Consider the following 25532-nt stretch of genomic DNA (forward strand, 5'->3'; position numbering starts at 1 on the left):
GCATAGCACTTCTGAGTGCTCCTTCAAATACTGGGGAGGATGCAAATGAAATCCAGGGCAGATCTTTGCCCTCAGGAAACTTAGAACTTAATTGAGAAGAAAATATGTGGCTCCACCCCTTTCTCTGTTGTTCCATTTCTCTTCTGATGGTATAGCACAATGAGCAGTAATTCAGTTTCCAACAAAGAGATTTTTCCTGAGTGCCTGACAGCCCCATTCTCATTTTCCTCTCACTGTTTGGGATCCTAGGCCCTGATGACCAGGGCTTCATAAACCTCTGCAGGTCAACCATCCTAACCCAGGTGATGGGACTGGGGGGACCCCATCATACCTCTCCATCTGACACAGGAATGTTGCTCAGAAATGAACAGCTCCACGAAATGTGCAGGGGTTCAAATAATTAGAAAATACTTAATGGATTATCACCAAATTCCTCCCCAGGAGACCTCAGTATGAGCTCTCAAAACAGAAAGAGTGCCATTTCTCATAAAAGCTTAGTAACCAGTGAATTTTGCAAATTATAAATTCTGTGGCATGCAATTTAAATAGCTATACTTGAGAAGACTTGGCATCACTGCTTTTGGAGAGAATTTGTGGCCAGATGCCAAAAGGAGACTAGCTATTTCAGCAGAAAGGACAGAAGTTATTTCTCGTTAGCATTTCAGTTCATCCTAACTCAGGAAAGCCCCAGGAAATTTAAGAGATGACAGAGTTGGAAAGAAGGAAGAATGGGAGGTAGGATTTCTGGAAATTTTAACATTATAGCAAACATATCATATCCAGAGAGCATGCAGATCAACTTCTCTTATACTGGGCTTGAGTAAGCTTGTGGTTCCCATTAGCTGTCTTTCCAGAAAAATACAGAAGGTAGTTCTCCTAAAGCTATTATCCACTAGGTGTGAGATAAGGAGCACATTAATTCATCCAACGAATATTTATTGAGCATCTGTTGACCAGGTGTGGTGGCTCACGCTTGTAATCCCAGCACTTTGGGAGGCTGAGGCAGGCAGATTACTTGAGGTCAGGAGTTCAAGACCAGCCTGCCAAACATGGTGAAACCCTGTCTCTACTGAAAACACAAAAATTAGCCAGGTGTGGTGGCAGACGCCTGTAATCCCAGCTACCTGGGAGACTGAGGCAGGAGAATCGCTTGAACCTGGGAGGTGGGGGTTGCAGTGAGCTGAAATCACGCCACTACACTCCAGCCTGGGCGACAAAGCAAGACTCAGTCTCAATACATATATATATATATATATATATATAGAGAGAGAGAGAGAGAGAGAGCGCATCCGTTATGTGCTCAGGATGCTAAGGATTGAAGGGTTAAGCAGAAACAGAAACAGACTCTACCTTTGTAGTGTCTAGGGTGGATGAACACAAGCAAATGTGAAACTGTAAGGGCAGCATGGATAAAGGAGAGAGATACTGTGCAATGAAACACAGAAACAGAGACGTGGGACCTGTCTGGAGGCTAATGCAGACTTCCAAGGAATGAAGGCCTGAGCTGGTAGACAACTGAGAAGGATGTAAGGAGGCAAAGATGAGGAAAGTGTGCCCCACACCAAGGAAATAGCTATTCCAAGCACCCATGGTGGATAGATCATTGCCTTTGTAGCTGCGGTAGAACATGAACCTAGACCACTGAGTCCAACAGAACTTTTCACAATGATGAAAATGTTTTATCATCTGTGCTGTGCAAAAGGGTAGCCACTAGTTACATGTGGCTACTTAGCAATTAAAATGTGGTGGGTGTGGCTGGTGCAACTTTAATTTTTATTAGTTTAAATGTAATTAGTCACATGTGGCTAGTAGCTGTTGCATACTGGCCAGTGCAGGCCTAAGGAAGCTTATTTTTATTTAACATCAATAAAGAGACATTGAGTGCTTCTGAGCAGGAGGCTAAAGGATTAGATTTGCATTTTGAAAAAGCAATCATTCTGGTTACAGTTAGGAGTGCTGATCAAAGAGAGTCCCAGTGGAACTTCCAGTTAGAGGACTATTGGAAAAGTCCAGGTGACAGGCTAGAGTGATGGTGGTAGAGATGAGGGGTGGACAGATCAAGAGCTATTAAGGGAGATAACATCTACACAGTTTGGTGATGCAGGGGACATTTTGGGAAGGGAGAGAGAAATTTCAAGGATAACTCCTGGAATTCTGACTCAGTTGCAGGTAGCTTCTGTATGCTTTGTGGCTAGTGGCTAAGACACTGACCTCACCCTTAGAAAGATCTAGAAGTGCCTGGGAGTTTTATTCTGTTAGAAACTCCCCACCCCTGCTCCCACCCCTACCCAAAAGATTTCCGTGTCAAATCCCTGGAACCTTTGAATGTTACCTTATATGGAAAAAGGGCCTTTGCACGTATGATTCAGTTAAGAATCTTGAGATGAAGAGATAATCCTGGATTATCTGGGTAGGTCCTCAATGCTTGCACAAGAATCTTTATAGGAGAGGAAAGAATAAACAGAAGAGGAAGAAACAAGGTCACCGCAGAGGCAGAGATTAGCATGACGCGGCCACAAGCCAAGGGATGTCTGGAACCACCATAAGCTAAGAGAAACAAGGAATGGATTCTGCCCTAGAGAGTGAAACTCCCCCAGAGTCTTCAGAAAGCACAAAGTCCTGAAAATACCTTGATTGTGGACTTCTGGCCTCCAGAAGTATAACACAGTAAGTTTCTTTTATTTTATTTATTTTATTTTTTTATTTATTTTTAGAGATGGAGTCTCACTCTGTCACCCAGGCTGGAGTGCGGTGGCTCAATCTCCGCTCACTGCAAGCTCCATCTCCCGGGTTCACGTCATTCTCCTGCCTGAGCCTTCCGAGCAGCTGGGACTACAGATGCCAGTCACCACGCCCAGCTAATTTTTGTATTTTTAGTAGAGACAGGGTTTCACCATGTTAGCCAAGATGGTCTCGATCTCCTGACCTTGTTATCTGCCCACCTCGGCCTCCCAAAGTGCTGGGATTATAGGCATGAGCCACCGCACCTGGCCACTTCTTTTATGTTAAATGATTGAGTTTGTGGTCATGTGTTATGGCAGCCTCAGTAAACTCAGACACTCCCTCTGTTCTCTCTTTCCCCAAGAGCAGTCATAGCCAATGACTGATTGACCAGAGTAAGAGTATGTATTAGTCCATTTTTGCACTGCTATAAACAAATACCCAAGACTGAGTAATGTGTAAGAAAAGAGGTTTAACTGACTCACAGTTCTGCATGGCTGGGGAGCCTCAGGAAACTTACAATCATGGCGGGAGGTGAAGGAGAAGCAGGTACCTTCTTCACAAGGTGGCAGGAGGGAGTGAGCGCAAGAACAAGGCAGTACCACACTAAAACCATCAGCTCTCTTGAGAACTCACTCACTATCATGAGAACAGCATGGGGGAAGCCACCCGCGTGATCCAGTCACCTTGACCTGGTCCCTTCGTTGACACGTGGGGATTGCAATTCAAGATGAGACTTGAGTGGGGACGCAGAGCCAAACCATATCAGAGTACAAAGGCTCAGCTCCTTTGCTTCAATGCAGGACAAACTTTCAGGTATAACAAGCCTAATAGCTCCCCAAAGGATCAGACCAAGACTAGGACTTCTTTGTCTGGCTTCTTCCTCCCCTGTCCTCACTTTCTTACTAGTTTCTCCAGGGAGCGCCTTCATAATAAATCATCTGCTCCTAAACCCAAAGCCCATGGCCAGCTTCAGGGAGAACCTGACCTATGACAGGTGGCCTTCACTGGGAAGAACAGAAGCCACACCTGAGGCCCAGGCTTAGAGAGACAATCAAGAGTTTAGTTTTAAACATGTTGAATGTGGATGCTTTTAAGGCAGGGGTTGGCAAACTGTGGCCTGCAGACCAAATCTGGCCCATGACCACCTGATTTTGTAAAAACAAACAAAAAAAGCAGCATTAGAACATAGCTTTGCCTGTTCATTTACAGATTGCCTAAGGCTCCTTCCGTGCAATAACAGCAAGGTTTGGACAGTTGAGACAGAGACCATATGGTCCACCAAGGCTAAAATATTTGCTATCTTGTCCTTTACAGATATGAGCAGCAGAATTTGTGAGTCTACAGCTGAAAGAGCTGGAAGAAAACATTTATGAGTCCTTTGCACACAAGTGATCATTGAAGCTAGGGGGTGGATGCAATCACATCCAAAGCAAAGCTAGAGGCAGAAAGAAAAAGAGCCAGAACAGAAGCTTTCAGAATTGTAGTATTTAATGATGGGCCAAGGTAGACTGAAAAGGAGACACAGATTAAGTGGCCAAAGATGCAGAAGTAAATCCAAGGAAGTTCCTTAAAATTTGAAACATCCGAAAAACATCTTTCTTGTTGACCATTTATTATGTCTGAAGACAATGAAAGCTTTTATTTTCTCCTGGAAAGTCAGCATTTAAAACTACCCATCAAAAGAAATGTATTTTCTCCAGGGCAATCAAAATGATTTTGAATAAAATTATTATGGAGTTAGTTTGTTCCAATGCAACTAAAAACATAGAGAGATATATTGTATACCTATGCAAACCCTTAGCTCTGAACTATACAGTGATGTTCAAATTCATAGAGAAGTGTCTAATCCTGACTAACCCTTTTGCCATTTTCCCTCTTTGACCCTGCTGTACCATTACCTCACTCCTGGGGAATTCCTTTATTTAGAAAGTTTTCTTTGTACACAGCTTGGAGCGAAATACTCTGAAAAAGACCATATTTGTCTTGGATTATAAACCATCAAACCCCTAAAATATTTCATAACCCACTAATACCAAAAATATACTCAGGCCATAATAGCTGCATATGTCAGTACTAGTGGAGAGCTTCCAACTTCTTTCCATAATAAACTTTAAGTACCTTCTGTGCACAAGGTGCTGTGCTAAGTTTTGGAAGGGGCACAAAGTTGAGTAAGACATTGCCTCTGCCCGCGCTCAGTTAGAAGAAACGAGAAATGTGCCCAAATCACTATTACTCAAAATATGATAAGAACAATAAAAGAAATTGGAATTTTATGAAAATTTGGGGGAGTGAGAAAGAAAGCTCACATCTGGTTGGTTGTAGGACTGGAAAAGGTTCAAGGAGGAAGGTCCATGGGAGTTTGGCTAGGAGGAATTTCTGGAGATGAAAATGTAGAAGAAGGCATTCCAAGGTGATGGAACAGCATGAGGTGGGAGGAAAGTACAGGAACACTAAACATAGAACTTAGGTAGGAGGGCAACGGGTGGGGAGGAAGATTTAAAAAACTAAAACATTTGGGGAAATGCTAAAGTAGGAATTTGGATGAGAGTTCATGGACAGCAAGGACCTATTGAAGGATTACATAGGAAGGAAATAAGTGCTTGGAACTGGCCCTGGACAGTGAATTTGGCAGTGAAGGAGGCCTGGAGTGGAGAAGGGAAGAAGACTGAGGTCGTGAATATCAGTAAAGAGACTATTCCAGGATCCAGATAAGAGGGTTAAGGCACAGGCGACAGAAAAAAAAAAGGGGGGGGGGGAAATTAAGGGGTAATGGATGGCCAGGCATGGTGGCTCATGCCTGTAATCCCAGCACTTTGGGAGGCAGAGGCAGAGGCAGGCAGATCAGTTGAGGTCAGGAGTTCAAAACCAGCCTGGCCAACATGGTGAAACCCCATCTCTACTAAAAATAACAAAAGTTAGCAGTGCATGCTGGCATGCACCTGTAATTCTAGCTACTTGGGAGGCTAAAGCAGGAGAATTGCTTGAACCCAGGAAGCGGAGGTTGCAGTGAACCAAGACCGGGCCACTGCACTCCAGCCTGGGCAACAGAGCAAGACTCCATCTCCAAAAAAAACAAAAAACAAAAAAAAGGTAATGGAGGTTAAACTCCAGGATTTAGAAATGATTGGGAAAAGGCAGGAACCAAAGATGTCTGTGCCCTGCAGCTGGGAGGACTTAGAACTTAGCTCTGTAGTTTTGGAGGGGAACAAACAGGGGTCTCGACTTCCCCTTCTGCTACTGCCCCACTTCTCCACTATAACACCCATTGGAGAGGATTGCTGTGTCTATATTTGCATGGTCAGGTATCAAAATTAGTCCAAAGGGGTCTGACCTCAACCCACAAAGAACTGTTAAATAAAACAGCCATAAGTCTATGCTCTAAAACTAAGTTGGAGGTGGGAGTCCAATCGTATTCCTTCTATTTCCTCAATACAAGGAAATTGACGCACTGGGGAAGATTTTCAGACCTGAAGCCATGTGGTTAGTGACTAGGAGCATGGGGAGCTGCCCAGTCTTCTGAGAACCTTCCAAATCCTCCCTGAGCCCTCTGAGTCATCTCCCCTCCCTGTCTGGAGCACTCACAGCACCCCAGTGACTCTGCCCTCAGGGTCCCAGAAGAAAACAGGGTACAGATTGGCAACCTCCTCATGCCTTCAGCTCCCACATCCCAGGAAGCAAATGGAACTCCAGGCTCCCACTTAAGCCACCTAAGCTCCATTTCCAGGCTTCCTGCCTTCCCCCATGCCTACAGACACCCACCTCCTAAGGCCCAAGCCCAGACCTGCCTTGGCTTTCCCTCTAATGCCTTGATAACCTGCCTATTGCTTACTCTGCACACCAAGAGACCACAGAAAAGCTACAGCAGGATTCCAAGGTCCCTCAGATGATCTACAGTCTCACACACATGCCAAGGCATGCAAATGGTGGTGGTGTCTAATGCAAGTATGACATAGATGCCATTCCCTTGCTTATGGAATGTTCCAGGGGATTTTTGCGGTGGCTTGCAAAGCTGGTTGTTTCTGGTTACCCAGTAGAACAGTGTTTTTGAAAAAAATCACCATCCACCTGGTCTCTCATCTTTATAAGTGGTAAAAATCATAATTAAAAATAGCCACCATTCTTGGATACCTACTCTGTGGTTGAATATTACTGCACTTAATTCTGATGGTATACAAGGAGGTAGTATCAGCATTCCCCGTTTCCCACAATGGGTAAACTGAAACTCAGAGGGCTTAAACTACTTTTTAAGCCTGTACCTTATCTTCAGTCTTCTCATTTGCAAATTGTGGATAAGAATATGTATTTCGTTGGGGGCTGCAGGATCCCATGAGACATTGTGTTCATAGCAACGACACTAGCATTGATTTTTGATGCTCCACTGGTGAAGGGCAGAACCAGGTCCTTGTGACACAGACTCTGCATCCATTTCTGTTATTGCACTACTGATTAGTTCTTGTTCGACTCGCTGTGCATTCGGTGACCCTCTCACCTCATTACAATAGGAGTCGAACTATGTCATTGTCATCATTGTCACCAACCAGTGACACCAAAACAGAGCCCTCTGTTTGGCCTTTGTGCTGTTTATCCTTTATTTGGGAGAGTCAAAGAAAGGTTAATGCTAGAGATGGAGACATTTGAGATGGTCCCTGAAGGACTTCTGTAGGTGAAGATCGATATTGAAATGGACTGAAATCTTGGAAGCATCCTAAGAAAAAGAGTTAGGGAGATTTAGAGAGGTTAAAAAAAACAACAACGGTAACTCTAAGTTAGTCTGGTGATGAAACAAATGTACTGCGTGATAATGAAGGTTATTGAGAAAGATGCCTATCATGTTGACTCACCTATAAGATCATCTTAGGAAAGTAGTTTTGTTTGTTTAAGAAAAAAAAAAGTCAGAGGTAAGTGCTGGGCTCAGCGCTCTGCTCCTGGAACTCCCACAGGACTGCCTGGGGACAGGGACTGCTGTGGTGCTCGGTCCTCCACTACGGACCTCTCCTGAGTGGGTGCGCCGAGTCATGGAGGGCGCAGAGCTGGCCAGGAAAGATCCTTTCCGCACGACTGACGCTGGTTCTCGGCTTTATCCTTCTGTGTTCGGTCTTCGGAGTGTCTCTGGGCATCTCTGAGATCTACATGAAGATCCCGGTGAAAACTTTAGAGTGAGCCACAATACGAATTGAAAAAGGAACCCCAAAGGAATAAATTCTTAAAAACTCTGCTTCTGTTGGTGTTCTCCAAAGAGATGAGTCACCCATGGGAAAAGGGCTCTCTGGTCTACGAGGAAGGGACTTTGAGCTGTCCGACGTGTTTTATTTCTCCAAGAAGGGATTGGAAGCCATTGTGGAAGATGAAGTGACCCAGAGGTTTTCCTCAGAGGAGCTAGTGTCATGGAATCTCCTCACAAGAACCAATGTAAATTTCCAGTACATCAGTCTGCGGCTCACTATGGTGTGGGTGCTGGGTGTCATAGTGCGCTATTGTGTCCTACTGCCTCTGAGGGCTACCTTGGCTTTCATTGGGATCAGTTTGCTGGTTATAGGAACTACACTGGTTGGGCAGCTGCCAGACAGCGGCTTCAAAAACTGACTGAGTGAACTGGTCCATCTAACTTGCTGCCAGATCTGTCCGCGATCCCTCTCTGGTACCATTCATTATCATAACAAGCAGTACAGACCCCAGAAGGGAGGCATTTGTGTTGCCAACCATACTTCCCCAATTGATGTTTTAATCTTGACAACAGATGGATGTTATGCTATGGTTGGCCAGGTTCTTGGTGGTTTGATGAGAATTATGCAGAGAGTTATGGTCAAGGCTTGTCCTCATGATGTCTGGTTTGAATGCTCAGAAATGAAGGATCGACACCTGGTTACTAAGAGACTAAAAGAACATATTGCTGATAAGAAGAAATGACCCATATTAATTTTTCCTGAAGGAACTTGCATCAACAGTACTTCAGTCATGATGTTTAAAAAGGGGAGCTTTGAAATTGGAGGAACCATACATCCAGTTGCAATTAAGTATAACCCTCAGTTTGGTGATGCATTTTGGAACAGCAGTAAGTACAACATGGTGAGCTACCTGCTTTGAATGATGACCAGCCGGGCCATTGTCAGTGATGTGTGGTACATGCCCCCCATAAGCAGAAAGGAAGGAGAAGATACAGTTCACTTTGCTAACAGGGTTAAGTCTGCTATTGCTATACAAGGAGGCCTGACTGAACTTCCCCGGGATGGAGGACTAAAGAGAGCAAAGGTGAAGGACACCTTCAAGGAGGGGCAGCAGAAAAATTACAGCAAGATGATTGTGGTTAATGCTTGAATTAACCACAGGGACTCAAGGAGATGGGGCATTGTGATCTGAAATTGTGGGTCACAGATCACACAAGTACAAGAGGAAATTTTTTTTTCTTTTTTCTTTTTTTTTTTTTTTTTTGAGACGGAGTCTTGCTCTGTCGCCCAGGCTGGAGTGCAGTGGCGCAATCTGGGCTCACTGCAAGCTCCGCCTCCCAGGTTCACGCCATTCTCCCGCCTCAGCCTCCCGAGTAGCTGGGACTACAGGCGCCCGCCACCTCACCCGGCTAGTTTTTTGTTTTTTTTTTAGTAGAGACAAAGTTTCACTGTGTTAGCCAGGATGGTCTCAATCTCCTGACCACGTGATCCACCCGTCTCGGCCTCCCACAGTGCTGGGATTACAGGCTTGAGCCAACGCGCCCAGCCTTCTTTTTTTTTTGGCCAGATCTTGGAAATGCAATTCAAATGAGAAGATGCAATGCTTTAAAAAAAAAAAAGAAAGAAAAAAAAAAAGGTGGGGGGATGGAAAAGGATGCTAGATAGGGAGACACATGAGGAGTGAGAAAGAGGTATGCAAAAACAACTTTCAATGTAATTTGTTTAATTGCACAATTACAGAAATACATGAAGTAAAAATGAAGCTACTCATGCATACCCCCAAGGGGCACCATCATTGAGTTTGGTATGTGTTCTTTTCATGCACACTAAATGTGTCTATGTCTATATAAGCACCTGTATATGATATTTTTAGCAAAAAGAAAAAGACCCACTCTACAACTGTTCTGAAATTAGACAGCTTTCTACGTCACTACATATAGAGATATCTCTTAAATACCTCTGTCCTAGACATTTCTCTTTTCTCCAGATTTTACAGTTACAAACAATGGTGAACATCTTTGAACATATTTTCTTGCAGAATTGTGCAAATCATTCTACAGGAGAAGTTGCAGAAGTGAAATTGCTAAGTCAAAGGGTACACTCATTACACGTTTTGAAATGTACTGGGGGCCTGGTGCAGTGGCTCACGCCTGTGATCCCAACACTTTGAGAGGCCAGTGGATCATGTGAGGTCAGAGGTTCAAGACCATCCTGGCCAACATGGTGAAACCCCGTCTCTACTAAAAAAAACAAAAATTAGCCAGGCATGGTGGCACACACCTGTAATCCCAGCTACTCAGGAGGCTGAGGCAGGAAAATTGCTTGAATCCGGGAGGCAGAGGTTGCACTGAGCCAAGATCATGCCACTGAACTCCAGCCTGGGCAACAGAGGGAGACTCCATAAAAATAAAAATAAAAATAAAAATAAAAATAAAAATAAAAATAAAAAAAGAAACGTACTGGGAAATTACCCTCTAGAATGATGTGCCAACTACACTCTCATCAATAATTCAAGAAGGCATTATAATAATGCTACTTGATAAGCCTGTTTAAAACTTTTTAAGGTTTCCATTTTGAAAGGGTTTTTATAATTGTGAAATTCATGTGGATAAGTATACAAGTTGGACTATATAGGAAAACTCTTTAAAAAAAAAAGCAATCAAAAAGACTAGCCCCACCAGCTGTTAAAGTGTTTTATCACGTTAAAAAAGTTCAACAGCATTTCCTTGGAATATGGCCAGACAGAACATGAAACAGAATGGAGCTGCCAGAAATAGACCCAAATACGAATGGAAATGTTTTATCTGATAAAAATGACATTTCAAATCAGTGAAATTAAAAAATAAATTTGTTTAATAAATGATTGTTAGAGAACTAGCTAGTCACCTTGGAGGGCGGAAAAAGGTGAACCCATACCTAACACGTTTTATCTAAATAAATTCTAGACCTCTCAGATATTTAAATGGAAAAAAATGATTATGTTTTTAAAATAAAAATAAATGTTAGTAAAGTAAGGGAAAGCCAGCTGGAGACATACAGACCTGGTCAACAATTTGCCCTTGCCCTTGGTTTTCATCAAATGCTAGATCTGAAGCAGCTTTAACATTTGTCACTTTGGGTAATTATACCAACAGTACAGATTGCTCCTTTGTCTTGGAGGGGGTGCGATGGACTGATGGTGGCTGGACTCCTGAGCCCGCTGCTGACCTTTAGGGGAGGAATAAGTTTCAGTCCCCTTCCCCTACGCCAAGCTGGAAGGCTGGCTGAGGGCTTGCTGTCTTGGGAGAGAAGTCCCAGCCATCTTTCTACTGCTCTTGGAGACCAAAGTCTTAAAATAATAGGGTATTCTAGCTGGGCGCAGCATCTCATGCCTACAATCCCAGCACTCTGGGGGGCCAAAACAGGAGCATCACTTGAGCCTAGGAGATCGAGATCAGCCTGGGCAACATATGGAGACCTGTCTCTACAAAAAATAAAAAAAATTAGCCAGGCATAATGGCACATGCCTGTAGTCCCAGCTACTCGGGAGACTGAGGTGGGAGGATTGCTTAAGCCCAGGAGGTTAAGGCTACAGTGAATTGTGACGGTGCCACTGTACTCCAGCCTGGGCAACAGAGCAAGACCTTGTCTCTAATAATAATAATAATAATAATAATAATAATAATAATGTGTTCCTTTGCTTTGCCTTGTCTCCTCCATTCATATACATCCACAGAGTAATATGTGTGCAGGGGGATTTACACATAATATGTGTGCAGGGGGATTTCACATTGACCAGCTCACTTCTTCATTTGCGTTAACAGCACAGGGCAGAGAACACAAACTGGATGTCAATTGTTGTTGTTGTTGTTTGGCCCACACAGGATATTTTTTAATTTGAGTCAACACTTTTTTTTTTTTTTTTTTTTTGGACTTGTATTTTAGAATCAGGGGTTCATGTGCAGGCCTGCTGCAAAGGTAGACCATGGGATGTCAAGGTGTACGAATGAATCTGTCACCAAGGTAGCGAGCTTAGCACCCGATAGGCAGTTTTTTCAATCCACCCCCCTTTCCTTTCCCCCTCTAATAATCCCCAGTGTCTGATGCTCCCGTTTGTGTCCATGTGTACCCAGTAGTTAGCTCCCACTTGTGAGTGAGAACATGCAACATTTGGTTTTCTGTTTCTGCGTTAGTTCACTTAGGATAATGGTTTCCAGCTGCATCCGTGTTGCTGAAAAGGACATGGTTTCATTCTTTTTTTATGGCTGCATAAAATGGTGTATATGTCCCACATTTTCTTTATCCAATCCATCATGGATGGGCACCTAGGTTGATTCCACGCCTTTGCTATTGTGAATAGTGCTGTGATGAAAATACAGGTGCGTGTGTCTTTTTGGTAGAAAGGTTTATTTTCCTTTGGGTATATGCTAGTAGTGGGATTGCTGGCTCAAATGGTAGCTCAACTCTTCATTCTTGAGTCAACACTTGGAAGGAGAATCCAAATCCTGATCAAAGTCTGGATTCTAGCTTTTCTTTAAAACTAGAATAAATGATTTCCCTGGAAATTATAAGTTTCATATGAACAGAAATATTGTAGATCTGTACACAGCCCTAGTTCCAAAACATAAATCAGTATCTAGTATCTCAACAAATAGTTGATGAATGAGTGAATGGATGAATAAACAATGTCAGAACAACTCTACAATCAGTTGAAACTTAGTAGTGGCTGTTCCCCTTTACATGGAGAGTGTGCTCTCTAGTTTGCCACACTCCCCACCCCTCCTGCCTGCATTCTTCACTCATGCTGCCTGCCTGTTTCTGTAGGTATTCTATAGGTATTTAAGTCTGTGGACCCTCTTGCCATGATAGTTCTGCAGCCTGTACCTGTTTTGTTAAGTGACCCTGGGGAACTCAGAAATATAAGTCCCATCTGAAAGCTGATTAACCACTTTAATGACAAAATAAAAATCTAAAACTTACGTGAGGGGCAGTGGCTCACATGTATTAATCTCAAGAATTTGGGAGACTGATGTGGGAGAATTGCTTGAGGCCAGGGGTTCAAGACCAGCCTGGGCAACAAAACAAGACTCTATCTCTGAAAAAAAAAAAAAAAATTAATTAATTAGCTAGGATTTGTAGGGCATGCCTGTAGTCCTAACTGCTTGGGAGACTGAGGCAGGAGGATTATTCAAGGCCAGGAATTCGAGACCACAGTGAGCTGTGACTATGCCACTGCACTCCAGCCTGGATGACAGAGCAAGACCCTCATCTCTAAACACAAACAAACAAACAAGAACACTTATGTGAATAGTTTTCTAGAGCTAATAAAAAATATTACTTGGGGTTATTTTTAAAAGAAATAAAAGCATATGCTTAAAATAAGAGCATTTAGCTTTTGAGCCTCTCTGTGAACAAAATATGCATTTGGTTTTTAGTTCTGAGTATAAATTACCACAAACTTAGACACTCAGAGCAACTCCCCATTTGCCCTATAAGTCAGAAGTCTGGGATAATGTTTCAGGCCATTTTTGTGTTGCTATAAAGAAATATCTGGCCAGGCATGGTGGCTCACACCTGTAATCCCAGCACTTTGAGTGGCCAAGGCAGGCAGATCACCTGAGGTCAGGAGTTTGAGACAACCCTGGCCAAGATGGTAAAACCCCATCTCTATCAAAAACACAAAATTAGCCAGCCATGGTGGCATGCACCTGTAATCCCAGCTACTCAGGAGGCTGAGGCAGGAGAATCGCTTGAACCGGGGAGGTAGAGGTAGCAGTGAGCCAGTGAGCCAGGATCGTGTCATTGCACTCCAGCCTTGGCAACAAGAGCAAAACTTCAAAGAAAGATGAAAGAAGGAAGGAAGGAAGGAAGGAAGGAAGGAAGGAAGGAAGGAAGGAAGGAAGGAAGGAAGGAAGGAGAAGAAAGAGAGAGAAAGAGAGAGAGAGAAGGAAGGAAGGAAGGAAGGAAGGAAGGAAAGAAAGAAAGAAAGAAAGAAAGAAAGAAAGAAAGAAAGAAAGAAAGAAAGAAAGAAAGAAAGAAAGAAGGAAGGAAGGAAGGAAGGAAGGAAGGAAGGAAGGAAGGAAGGAAGGAAGGAAAGAAGGAAGGAAAGAAAGAAAGAAAGAAAGAAAGAAAGAAAGAAAGAAAGAAAGAAAGAAAGAAAGAGAAAGAAAGAAAGAAAGAGAAGGAAAGAAAGAGAAAGAAAGAAGGAAAGAAAGAAAGAGAAAAGAAAGGAAGGAAAGGAAGGTAGGAAGGAAGGAAGGAAGGAAGGAAGGAAGGAAGGAAGGAAGGAAGGAAGAAAGAGAGAGAGAGAGAGAGAGAGAGAGAGAGAGAGAGAAAGAAAGAAAGAAAGAAAGAAAGAAAGAAAGAAAGAAAGAAAGAAAGAAAGAAAGAAAGAAAGAAAAGAAAAAGAAAGGAAGGAAGGAAGGAAGGAAAGAAAGAAAGAAAAGAAAGAAAGAGAAAGAAAAAGACAGACCTGAAACTGTGTAATTTATTTAAAAAAAAAAAAGATTTAATTACATCATGGTTCCACAGGCTGTACAGGAAGCATGCTGCTTCTGGTGAGGGCCTCAGAAAACTTACTCATGGCAGAAGGTGATACAGAACATGCACAGCACATGGCAAGAGCAGGAGCACAAGAGAGTGAGCGGGGAGGCGCTATATGCCTTTAAACCCCCAGATCTCACATGAACTCTGAGCAAGACCTCACTCATCACCAAGGAGATGGTGCTAAGCCATTCATGAGGGACCCACTCCTATGTTACAATTAGCTCCCACCAGGCCCCGCCTTCAACACTGGCGACTACATTTCAATATGAGATTTGGAGGGGACAAACATCTGCAACATATCAGATGGTATGACTCATTTTCTGCTAGAATCTCACAAGACTAAAATCAAGGCGTTGGTTGGCTACAACCTCATCAGCAGCTCAGGGGTCCTCCTTCAAGCTCATTCTCGTTGTTGGTAGAATTCAGTTCCTTGCCCCCATCTCCTTGCTGGCTTCAGTTGGGAAGCATTCTCAGCTCTTCATGGCAGCTCTCTGGTCCTTCCACTTGACCTTCTCCATCTTCAAAGCCAACAATAGTGTGTCAAATCCTTCTGACGCTCTGGATCGTTTGGACTTCTGATAACAGCCAGAAAAAAAACTTTACTTTCAAGGGCTCATGCGATTCAATCAGGCCCACCTTGACAACCTCCCTAAATTCAACTACGCCGTGAACATGGCATAATCATGGAGTGAGAGCTCTTCATAGTCACAGGTTCTGGAAATGAGGGCATGGAATCTTAGAAGCCAATTTTAGAATCCTGCTTACCATAAAATCATATTTTCTTAGAGATATGTGATATGATTTCCCAAAGATTTTCAGTGTTGGGTTACATTCACACAAGGAAAACGCCATGAATGGGGATGGTAATTACCGTATTCTCCTCTGCACTGGGCAGTCATGTCTGGGAATATATTACACTTCATTCTGGGTGTCAGAAATAGGAAAGAAATGGTGAAGCAAAATTGCCTTAGTCTGTTTGGGGTGTGATAACCAATACTATAAACTGGGTGACTTGTAAACAACAGAAATGTATTTCTCACAGTTCTGGAGGCTGAGAAGTCCAACACCAGGGTGCTGGCAGATTCCATTTCTTCTAGTGAGGCCTCTCTTGCTGGTACACAGATACTGTCTTCTTGCTATAACCTGACATGGCAGAAGGGGTGAGGGATTTCTCTGGGGTCTCTCTTATGAGGGCATTAATCCCATTCATGAGGGTTACCCCCTCCCAAGAGGCCCCACCTCCAATACTATCACCTTGGAGGTTAAAATTTCAACATATGAATCTGAAGGAAACATAAACATTCAGTCCATTGCAATCACTAAGATCACAAATGGATTCAGATCCCTATGGTATATTTTATTTCCTTCCCCATAATACATCTATTTTTATTTTGATAGAAAAGTAACTTTTTTTTTTTAAAGTCAGAGTCTCGCTCTGTCGCCCAGGCTGGAGTGCGGTGGCACAATCACGGCTCGCTGCAACCTCTGCCTCCCGGGTTCAAGTGATTCTCCTGCCTCAGCCTCTCAAGTAGCTGGGATTACAGGTGCGCACCACCACGCCTGGCTAATTTTTGTATTTTTAGTAGAGACGGGGCTTTATCATTATTGTCCAGGCTGGCCTCAAACTCCTGGCCTCAGGTGATCTGCCTCAGCCTCGCAATGTGGTAATTTTTACAACTCTCCACCAATGAGAAAATTGGACACTCCCAGATCTGCCATGTTTGTTTCGTTTTTCACCCCGCCCCAGACCTGAGTGGTATACTGTCACAGTTTGAGAAATAGGGATATATAGGAACTGCAAAACCCTACTCCTATAATCCCACCTACCTCTCCCAGTCAGCTTTTCCCTACCAGAGGACCTCGTACTGATTTGCCTTCCCTTCCAAACCGGAGGCCTCCGCCTTCTCATTCAACAGTGCACTTATTCAACCTGCCTCTCTCATCCCCAGATGCACCCATTTCTTGCCCACCTCTCATAGTGCTCATGTCGTCCTTAATGCAGGAGTACCCTCCCTGTCCCCTTCAAGCCAAACACCCCCGGTTCTTTAGGATCCAGCTGAAGTCTGCCTTCTTCACTGTGGTTGTCCTCAGGCTACTTCATCATAGATTCATCTTTTCCCTTCTCCAAAACGTTAAGGCGTTTCCATCTGAGCCACATGTTTAGCAGTTGATTTATAACAGCCTTGTATTTTGCTCTGGTTATTTCACAGACTTACAACTTGTCTCCCAAATTACAGTCTACATCTCTAAATGGTAGCACCATCATTTTTTATTTTTCTCTTTTTTTCCTGGCAGAAAAAGGCTACCCAAGCAGAACAAACAGTAAATGGCTCATTAATTCTTTTCTTTTGTAATCTAACTCAGCTTCCAGCCCCACTGAAAGATCTCCACCCTCTCTTCTTGTTATTCTCACCAATTGCCTTCTCTCCTCTATCTTCTGATTCCTTGGAACGTAAAATACTGGGAAATGTAAGATAGAGAGTTTTAATGGGAAAGTGCACAGAGACCCACAGTCTCACCCTGAGATCCCAGATTATATGAGGCCCCTAGTTTTATTCTTAGCAGTCTGCCTTTTTTCCTTCCCAGGATTTGTCCTGGTTTGTAATTAAGTATTTGTGTATGATACTGTATAACTGTGTGTTTTACTCACTAGAGTGTAAGCTCTCTGAGGGTAAGAAAGGACCCTACAGGTGTTTTGCTTCCCATGATATCCTAAGCACAGCTTAAAGCCTAGCCCTCATTAGATGCTTAATACACTTGTGGAATAAATGAAAAGATGAATGAAAACTGCAGACAAGGTATCTTGGTGGGTCTTTGCATTCTCGTTCCTCTAATGAACAACTATCTGGCTCTTTCAGGCGACACAAGATGTACAGAGAGCAGATGAACCTCACCTCCCTGGACCCCCCACTGCAGCTCCAACTCGAGGCCAGTTGGGTCCAGTTCCACCTGGGTATTAACCGCCATGGGCTCTACTCCCGGTCCAGTCCTGTTGTCAGCAAACTTCTGCAAGATATGAGGAACTTTCCTACCATCAGTGCTGGTAAAGTTCATGGGATCAGGCAAGGGGGACTGACTTTCTCCCAGAGAGTCTGGGTAAGGCATCCCAGGCCAGGCTCCAGAGTGGAACATTAAAGGCTTGACACTGACACCTGAGAGACAGAAAAGGAACATACACATTGATCTTTTCCCCTCTGACAGAGATCTTATAGCAATAATCTCGTCCTGATCCCATAAGGAGGTATGCTGTTGTTTGGTACACCTAAAGGAAGGCGATCACTACCATTTATTGAGTGCTGCTTTTGAAGCAGGCAACACATTCTCTTTCACCCAAAGACCTTGTGGCATGGATATTACCACTGCCATTTTATAGATAGGGAAACTGAGACTCAGAAGGGTTGAGTAGCTTGGCCAAGGACCTACGGGGTGGAGCTGGGATTCAAACACAGGCCTGCTGATACCAAGTCTGTGCTGTCAAGCACTGAGACAATCAAAATGACACAGCAAAGTATTAGCAGAGACAAAAGCAGACTCAGTCTCCCAGCCAGGTATGGCTGGAGTGTCCACTGAAGGGCTAGAAAGCAGGGGTCTGGGACAGAGCAGGGGAAGGAGGTTGCAGCCTCCTGGGCTCCAAGAGATCTCCCACAGAGTGGGCAAGGGCCACAGGCTACATCACAGTCTCCCCTCTGGTGATCTGAACCAGAGTCAAGGGACCCCCATGTTGTAGGCTCTCCCAGGAATAAGACTGGAAGTTCTCATTGCCCTTCTCCTCCTTTGCAGATTACAGTCAGGATGAGAAAGCCTTGCTGGGGGCGTGTGACTGCACCCAGAGTAAGTGACCTGGCCCCGCCCCCACCCAGCCTCTTCACCCTCACAGCTGTGCAAACCCCAAAATCCACTCCAGTGGTGACCTTGGGCAAGAGTGGAAGGAGTATGGTTCTCTGTGTAACCTCTGAGAACTCAACATTTCTCCCCATCCACCCACAATAAGAAAAGGCACTTAAGAGGAAGGGTTGTGTAGGCCCCGCTGGGCAATGCATGGCCCAGGAAAAGCATCAGCAGCATCACTGAGGAGCTCGTCAGAAATGCAGGGTCTCACTCTCTTTCTGAATCCGAATCTGAGTTTTCACAAAATCCTCAAGTGATTGGAGTGGCTTTCAAATTCAAGAAGCAATGGTTCCCACTACTGACAAAATATCAGAATCAGCTGGGCGCAGTGGCTCACGCCTGTAATCCCAGCACTTTGGGAGTCCGAGGCAGGTGGATCACTTGATGTCAGGAGTTTGAGACCAGCCTGGCCAACGCAGTGAAAACCCATCTCTACCAAAAATATAAAAAGTTAGACAGGCATGGTGGTGCTCACCTGTAATCCCAGCTACTCAGGAGACTGAGTCAAGAGAATCGCTTGAACCGAGGAGGTGGAGGTTGCAGTGAACTGAGATCATGCCACTGCACTCCAGCCTAGGCAACAGAGTGAGACTCCAGCTAAAATATATATATATACACACACACACACACACGTATGTATTAGAATCACTGGGGGAGCTTTAAAAAGTGCTCATGCCCAGCCTCCATATAGCCAGAGTTGAAATTCACAAGGATAAGTGGGAATCAAAAAGCTAGGACTGAGAGTGGCAGAGCTCCCTCCAGGAGTGCTGTGACCTGGTTATAGGTGGGTCTGGACCCTAAAACCCTCAGACCAGTCATCACCAGCCGTGAGGGGCCCTGTCCCTTTACTTCAACGTGTGGAACACACATCAGAAATGTCTACATGTGACTACATCTGATGAGGCACGTCGAAATGTATTAGTTCATTTTTACACTGCTGTTAAGAAATGCCTGAGACTGGGTAATTTATAAAGGAAGAGGTTTAATTGACTCACAGTTCTGCAGGCTTAACAGGAAGCATGGCTAGGAGGTCTCTGGAAATTTACAATCATGCAGAAGGGGAAGGGGAAGCAAGGTACATCTCACATGGTGGCAGGAGAGAGAAGATGCAAACGGGGAAGAGCGCCTTATAAAACCATGAGATCTCATGAGAACTCACTATCATAAGAACAGCATAGGGGAAACTGTCCCATGATCTGGTCACCTCTCACCACATCCCTCCCTCAACAATTTGAGATGAGATTTGAGACAAGGGGATTACAATTTGAGATGAGATTTGGGTAGGGACACAAAGCCTAACTATATCACTAAGATTTGAAAATAAAGGTGTACAGGGCCCCAGGCTTCCTTTTTCTTCAGTTAAGCACCTGCCATTGACCATTTTATATAACACAAGGTGAGTGAGATATTGTCCTGACCCTCCAGGACCAGGGACAGGGTAAGGCAAGTGAAGTGCTCAGGATGCAACATTTAAGGAAGTAGTACTCCCTGCACCTAAGAAGCACTCACTTGCCAAGCTCTGGTCCCAGCCCAGGTGTACAGTCTTAAGTAGAAAGAGGCATAAAACAACTAGTCTAATATAACAGAAGGCATAAGTCGAATCTACAAAGATATAGTTGAAACACAAAGAGGAAAAGGTTCATTCTTAGGAAAACATTCTTTGGGGTTTTCAGTAAATGTCTTCACTGTATTTGTTGCTCTTTTCCCATGGTCAGCAGAAAATGTACCTTTTTTTTTTTTTCAAAATGGGGGTCTCACTATGTTGCCCAGGCTGGTGTCCAACTCCTGGGCTCAAGCGATCCTCCTTTTCACCTCCCAAAGTAAAAAGTACTGTCTTGAGCCCCGGGCACCGTCACTATGGCCTGACACCATGGCGTTTGCCCTGCAGGTTATGGAGAGCACATCCTAGTCTTTAGGGTCTCATTACATAAGAGGAAAGAGAAGTCAGCTGGGCTTATTGAAGGACCAGAGTCACAAGCCTGGGCTGAGGCCCAGAAGCATGGTTAACTCACTCTTCTGCCTTTCACAGTTGTGAAACCCAGTGGGGTCCACCTCAAGCTGGTGCTGAGGTTCTCAGATTTCGGGAAGGCCATGTTCAAACCCATGAGGTAAGTGACTGCCTTCCTCCTTTCCACAACTGGTTGGGGTGGTCCTGGGAAGATTTGGACCAAAAACTAATAAAAGTGACCTAAAGTCTTTCTGCCAGTTATTCAGAGATTCTCTAATCTGCACAAGCACAGAACTGTTTGGGGTGATCATAATAATAATCATCATTGAAAATACTAAGAGCTACTCTTTATCAGGCCCTTACTAGCATCTATGCCACACAATGACCTAGGTTGTGTCCTGGGATCATGGGCAAGTTGATGAGCCAGATACTCTTATAATGTCCACTTTACAGATAAAGATACTGAGGCTGAAAGAGACCATCTCATCCCAATCTTGCAGCTGCAAACAGTGGACCCGGGATTCAAACCCAGGCATCTGGATTGCTAAGTTCACACTCCACCACTTTAATGGATCCCCACTTTTTTCCAGGGATAGCACTCTCTTTTTGACATCAAAAAGTTTACAGACCTGTATACAACAACACTTGTTTCGACTGAAAACCTAGACGATCAAGAAAGACTACTAGGAAGTCAATTCCATGTTTATATTAATTTATATTTTATTCATAACAACAGTAACTACATGCCTTGAAAATTTTGCAAAATATAGAGATGGGTGACATAATATGTATTTTAGTCTTTAAACAGAGCTTGGTGTGAGTTTGGGTTTCTGGCCCCCAAAGGATCTGCAACTCCCAGGTTGGGGTCTCCTAGAGTTGGGCCCCAATGCCTTAGCCCAGGAAAATGTTCCTCCTTGAGATGATGAGACAACCTGCAGAAAAGAAAATCGCCCCAAGAGGGACCCCGTTACCCAAGTGATGCTTTCCTCCAGAATGTGCTTCTTCCAGTGGAATGCCATTAGACTGGCAGATTCCAAACCCTCAGCCATTCAAGGGGAGGCCCATTGAATGCCCCAGTAGATGGTTCTTAGGGCAGGGCCTACTTGAATAAGCACTGAATAAAGAGTTTTAGTCCCAACTGCTTTCGCAAAAGCACCTCCTTAAAGAAGGGGTTGGAGTGGATCAGCTGCATGTTAGATTCACTTGAGGAGCCTTTAAAAATCCTTATGCCTGAGTCCCACCCTCAGGGAGTCCAGCGGACACCCCTGCCCAAGGCCCAGGCAACCTTGAGAACCACCGCTGTATAAAGAGTTCCTCCGCTGGGCACGATGGCTCACACTTTGGGAGGCCAAGGCAGGTGGATCACCTGAGGTCAGGAGTTTGAGACCAGCCTGGCCAACATGGCGAAACCCCATCCCTACCAAAAATACAAAAATTATCCAGGCGTGGTGGTGCATGCATGTAGTCCCAGCTACTCGAGAGGCTGAGGCAGAAGAATGTCTTAGCCCAGGAGGAGGAGGTTGCGGTGAGCTAAGATCACACCACTGTATTCCAGCCTGGGCAATAGAAGGAGACTCTATCTCAAAAAAAAAAAAAAAAAAACAAGAAAGAGTTCCCCCATTTTTCCTATGTGAAAGATCCAAAATCCTAGTTGTTAGATCAACTTAAAACTTTCCAGAAATGTACATGAAACAATTGAATGTCTGCTTATATTTATATTCATTTAAAAATCCCGTCATATAAAACAGTATATAGATTTAGAAATATCGCTTTTTTTTCTCCCACTATAGATTTTACTTGTCAAAAATTTTGGGCATTGGTTTCATCATCACTTAGAGTCAAGTTTGGGGTGAATGTTAAATCCATATTAAATTATTTCCCCGCTCCCCTCCCCCATCACTACCAACAACCTATTGTAACCAGTTACACCAGGCAGTAAAACCAGCACAAAGTCAAGTCATTCCAGGTTAATGTATCTGTCCCAAACAAAATTAAGTGATTAACTATGACAGGATTTGAATATAGAGACTCCTTTCCAAGGGACAGTTTCAGGAGAGACCTCAGCTTGTATTCAGGCATATAGAGTACTAAAATATGTAAATAAATACATTGCGTTCCTTTGAAATGAGAGCTATAACAGCGAATACACATGGCAATTAGCAGAGGTTCCACAAGTAGACATGTGACTCTTTGGCACAATGCTCAGCTGAACACAAGAGCCACCAGTGAGGTTCTGGATGTTACAGAGTTTAAATCATTGTTACAGTTAGTCAAGCACATATAATATATACTCAAAAGACAGCACCAGTTAGAGAGAGGCAACCTAAGGAACACTGATAGAGAAACAGGAGATGTTAATGAGAAGCATAAAAGTAATGATAAATCTTCAAATCACCAGGGCCATAGATTCTGTTCTCCGAGCAAAATTTTTATGTGGCACAATAGGATGTCTCTAATTTCTTTTTTTTTTTTTTCCTTTTTTTTTTTTTTCTGAGATGGAGTTTCACTCTTGTCGCCCAGCCTGGAGTGCAATGGCGCCATCTCAGCTCACTGCAACCTCGGCCTCCCGGGTTCAAGCAATTCTCCTGCCTCAGCCTCCGGAGTAGCTGGGATTATAGGTGTGTACCACCACACCTGGCTAATTTTGTACTTTTAGTAGAGATGGGGTTTCACCATGTTGGCCAGGCTGGTCTTGAACTGTAGTGTTGCCTTTGCAGGAAAATAAAATAACATAACTCACAGCCTAAAACAACTTCTCTGCCTGGTCAGTTAAAACAAATACAGGCATATGCAGTCAGGAGTTTGAGACCAGCCTGGCTAACATGGTGAAACCCCGTTTCTAATAAAAATATAAAATAATTAGCCAGGCATGGTGACAGGTGCCTGTAATCCCAGCTACTCGAGAGGCTGAGGCAGGAGAATGGCTTGAACCCGGGAGGCGGAGGTTGCAGTGAGCCAAGATCGCGCCACTACCCTCCATCCTGGGCAACAAGAGCGAAACTCCGTCTCAAAGAACAACAACAAAAAAATACAAGCATAGCTCGCTGTATCTGCATTTCACTTTATCGCGCTTTGGAGATACTGTTTTTTACAAATTGAAGGCTTGCAGCAACCCTGCATCAAGCAAGTCTATCGGTACCATTTTCCCAACAGCATGTGCCCACGTCATGTCTCTGTGTCACATTTGGTAATTCTCACAATATTTCAAACTGTTTTTTGTTTTTGTTTTTTTTGAGACAGAGTCTCACTCTGTTGCCCAGGCTGGAGTGCAATGGTTCAATCTCAGCTCACTGCAGCCTCTGTCTCCTGGGTTCAAGTGATTCTCTTGCCTCAGCCTTCCAAATAACTGGGACTATAGGCACCGGCCACCACACCTGGCTAATTTTTGCATTTTTAGTAGAGATGGGTTTTCACCGTGTTGGCCAGGCTGGTCTTAAACTCCTGACCTCAGGTGATCTGCCCACCTCAGCCTCCCAAAGTGCTGGGATTATAGGCATGTGCCACCATGCCTAGCTAATTTTTTCTATTTTTAGTAGAGATGGGGTTTCACTGTGTTGGCCAGGCTGGTCTCGAACTCCTGGCCTCAAGTGATTGCCCACCTTGGCCTTCCAAAGTGCTAGGATTACAGGTGTGAGCCACTGCGCCTGGCCTAAATGGATGTTCTGACTGCTCCAAAATGGCTATTCCCCCAATCTCTCTCCCTGTCCTCGGGCCTCCCTATTCCCTAAGACACACAATATTGAAATTAGGCCAGTTAGTAACCCAACATGGGCCTCTAAGTGTTCACATGAAAGGAGTGTCACATCTCTCACTTTAAATGGAAAGCAAGAAATGATTCAGGAGGCTAGTGAGGAAGGCATGTTGAAAGCCAATAAGCTGAAAGCTAAGCTTTTTGTGCCAGTTAGGCAAGTTGTGAATGCAAAGGAAAAGTTATCGAAGGAAAATGAAAGCGCTGCTCCACTGAACACACGAATGATAAGAAAGCAAAACAACCTTATTGCTGATATGGAGCAAGTTTAAGTTATCTGGGTAGAAGATTAAACCAGCCACAGCATTCCCTTAAACCAAAGCTTAATCCAGTGCAGGGTTCTAACTCTCTTCAATGAAGGCTGAGACAAGTGAGAAAGCTGCAGAAGAAAAGTTGGAAGATAGCAGAGGTTGGTTCATGAGGCTTAAGGAAAAAAGCCATCTCCATAAATAAAAGTGCAAGGTGAAGCAGTAAGTGCTGATGGAGAAGCTGCAGCAAGTTATCCAGAAGATCTAGCTAAGATCATTGATGAACGTAGCTACACTAACAATAGATTTTCAGTGTAGATGAAACAGCCTTCTATTGCAAGAAAATAGCACCTAGGACTTTCCCCATAGCTAGAGAAGAAAAGTCAATGCCTGACTTCAAAGATACAAAGGACAGGCTGACTCTCTTGTTAGGTGATAATGTTGCTGGGGACTTATGTTGAAGCCAATACTCAATTACCATTCAAAAAATCCTCAGGCCCTCAAGAATGATGCTAAATTTACTCTGCCTGTGCTCTATAAATGGAGCAAGAAAGCCTGGATGACCACACATCTGTTAACAGCATGGTTTGCTGAATATTTTAAGACCACTGTTGAGACCTTACTACTCAAGGGGGGAAAAAAAACAGATTCCTTTCAAAATATTACTGCTCATTGGTAATGCACCTAGTCACTCAAGAGCTCTGCTGGAGATGTCCAAGGAGATTAATGTTGTTTTCATGCCTGCTAACACAACATCCATTCTGCAGCCCCCAGATCAAGCAGTCATTCTAACTTTCAAGTCTTACAGTTTAAGAAATATATTTCACAAGGCTATAGCTGCCACAGTTAGTGATTCTTCTGATGAACCTGGACAAGGTCATTTGAAAACCTTCTGGAAAGGAATCACCATTCTAGATGCCATTAAGAAAATTCATGATGATGCGTGGAAGGAGGGAGAAATACCAACATTAACAGGAGTTTAAAAGAAGACTGATCTCAACCCTCATGGATGACTTTGAGGGGTTCAAGACTTCAGTGGAGAAGGTAACTGCAGATGTGGAAATAAAAGAGAACTAGAATTAGAAGTGGAGCCTGAAAATGTGACTGAATTGTTGCAATTGCATGATCAAATTTGAACAGATAAGAAGTTGCTTCTTTTTTTGTTTGGTTTTGTTTTGTTTTTGAGACAGAGTCTCACTCTGTTTCTCAGGCTGTAATGCAGTGGCACGATCTTGGCTCACTGCAACCTCTGCCTCCCGGTTCAAACAATTTTCCTGCCTCAACCT

The 25532-nt window shown here is 43.9% G+C and overlaps 1 protein-coding gene and 1 pseudogene across 1 annotated transcript in view; both read left to right on the forward strand.

Moving 5' to 3' along the window:
• Positions 1-25532, forward strand: part of FAM20A (FAM20A golgi associated secretory pathway pseudokinase) — a 61891-nt gene that overhangs the window by 27234 nt on the left and 9125 nt on the right. Inside the window, exons 2-4 of the mRNA XM_008011985.3 lie at positions 17273-17457; positions 18195-18245; positions 20332-20410. Coding sequence (XP_008010176.2) covers positions 17273-17457; positions 18195-18245; positions 20332-20410 — 315 coding nt within the window. The remainder of the gene's footprint in view (positions 1-17272; positions 17458-18194; positions 18246-20331; positions 20411-25532) is intronic.
• On the forward strand, positions 7417-9100 carry LOC103243143 (glycerol-3-phosphate acyltransferase 3 pseudogene; annotated as a pseudogene).

Source organism: Chlorocebus sabaeus, chromosome 16, assembly GCF_047675955.1.
Source record: "Chlorocebus sabaeus isolate Y175 chromosome 16, mChlSab1.0.hap1, whole genome shotgun sequence".
Taxonomy (NCBI): domain Eukaryota; kingdom Metazoa; phylum Chordata; class Mammalia; order Primates; family Cercopithecidae; genus Chlorocebus; species Chlorocebus sabaeus.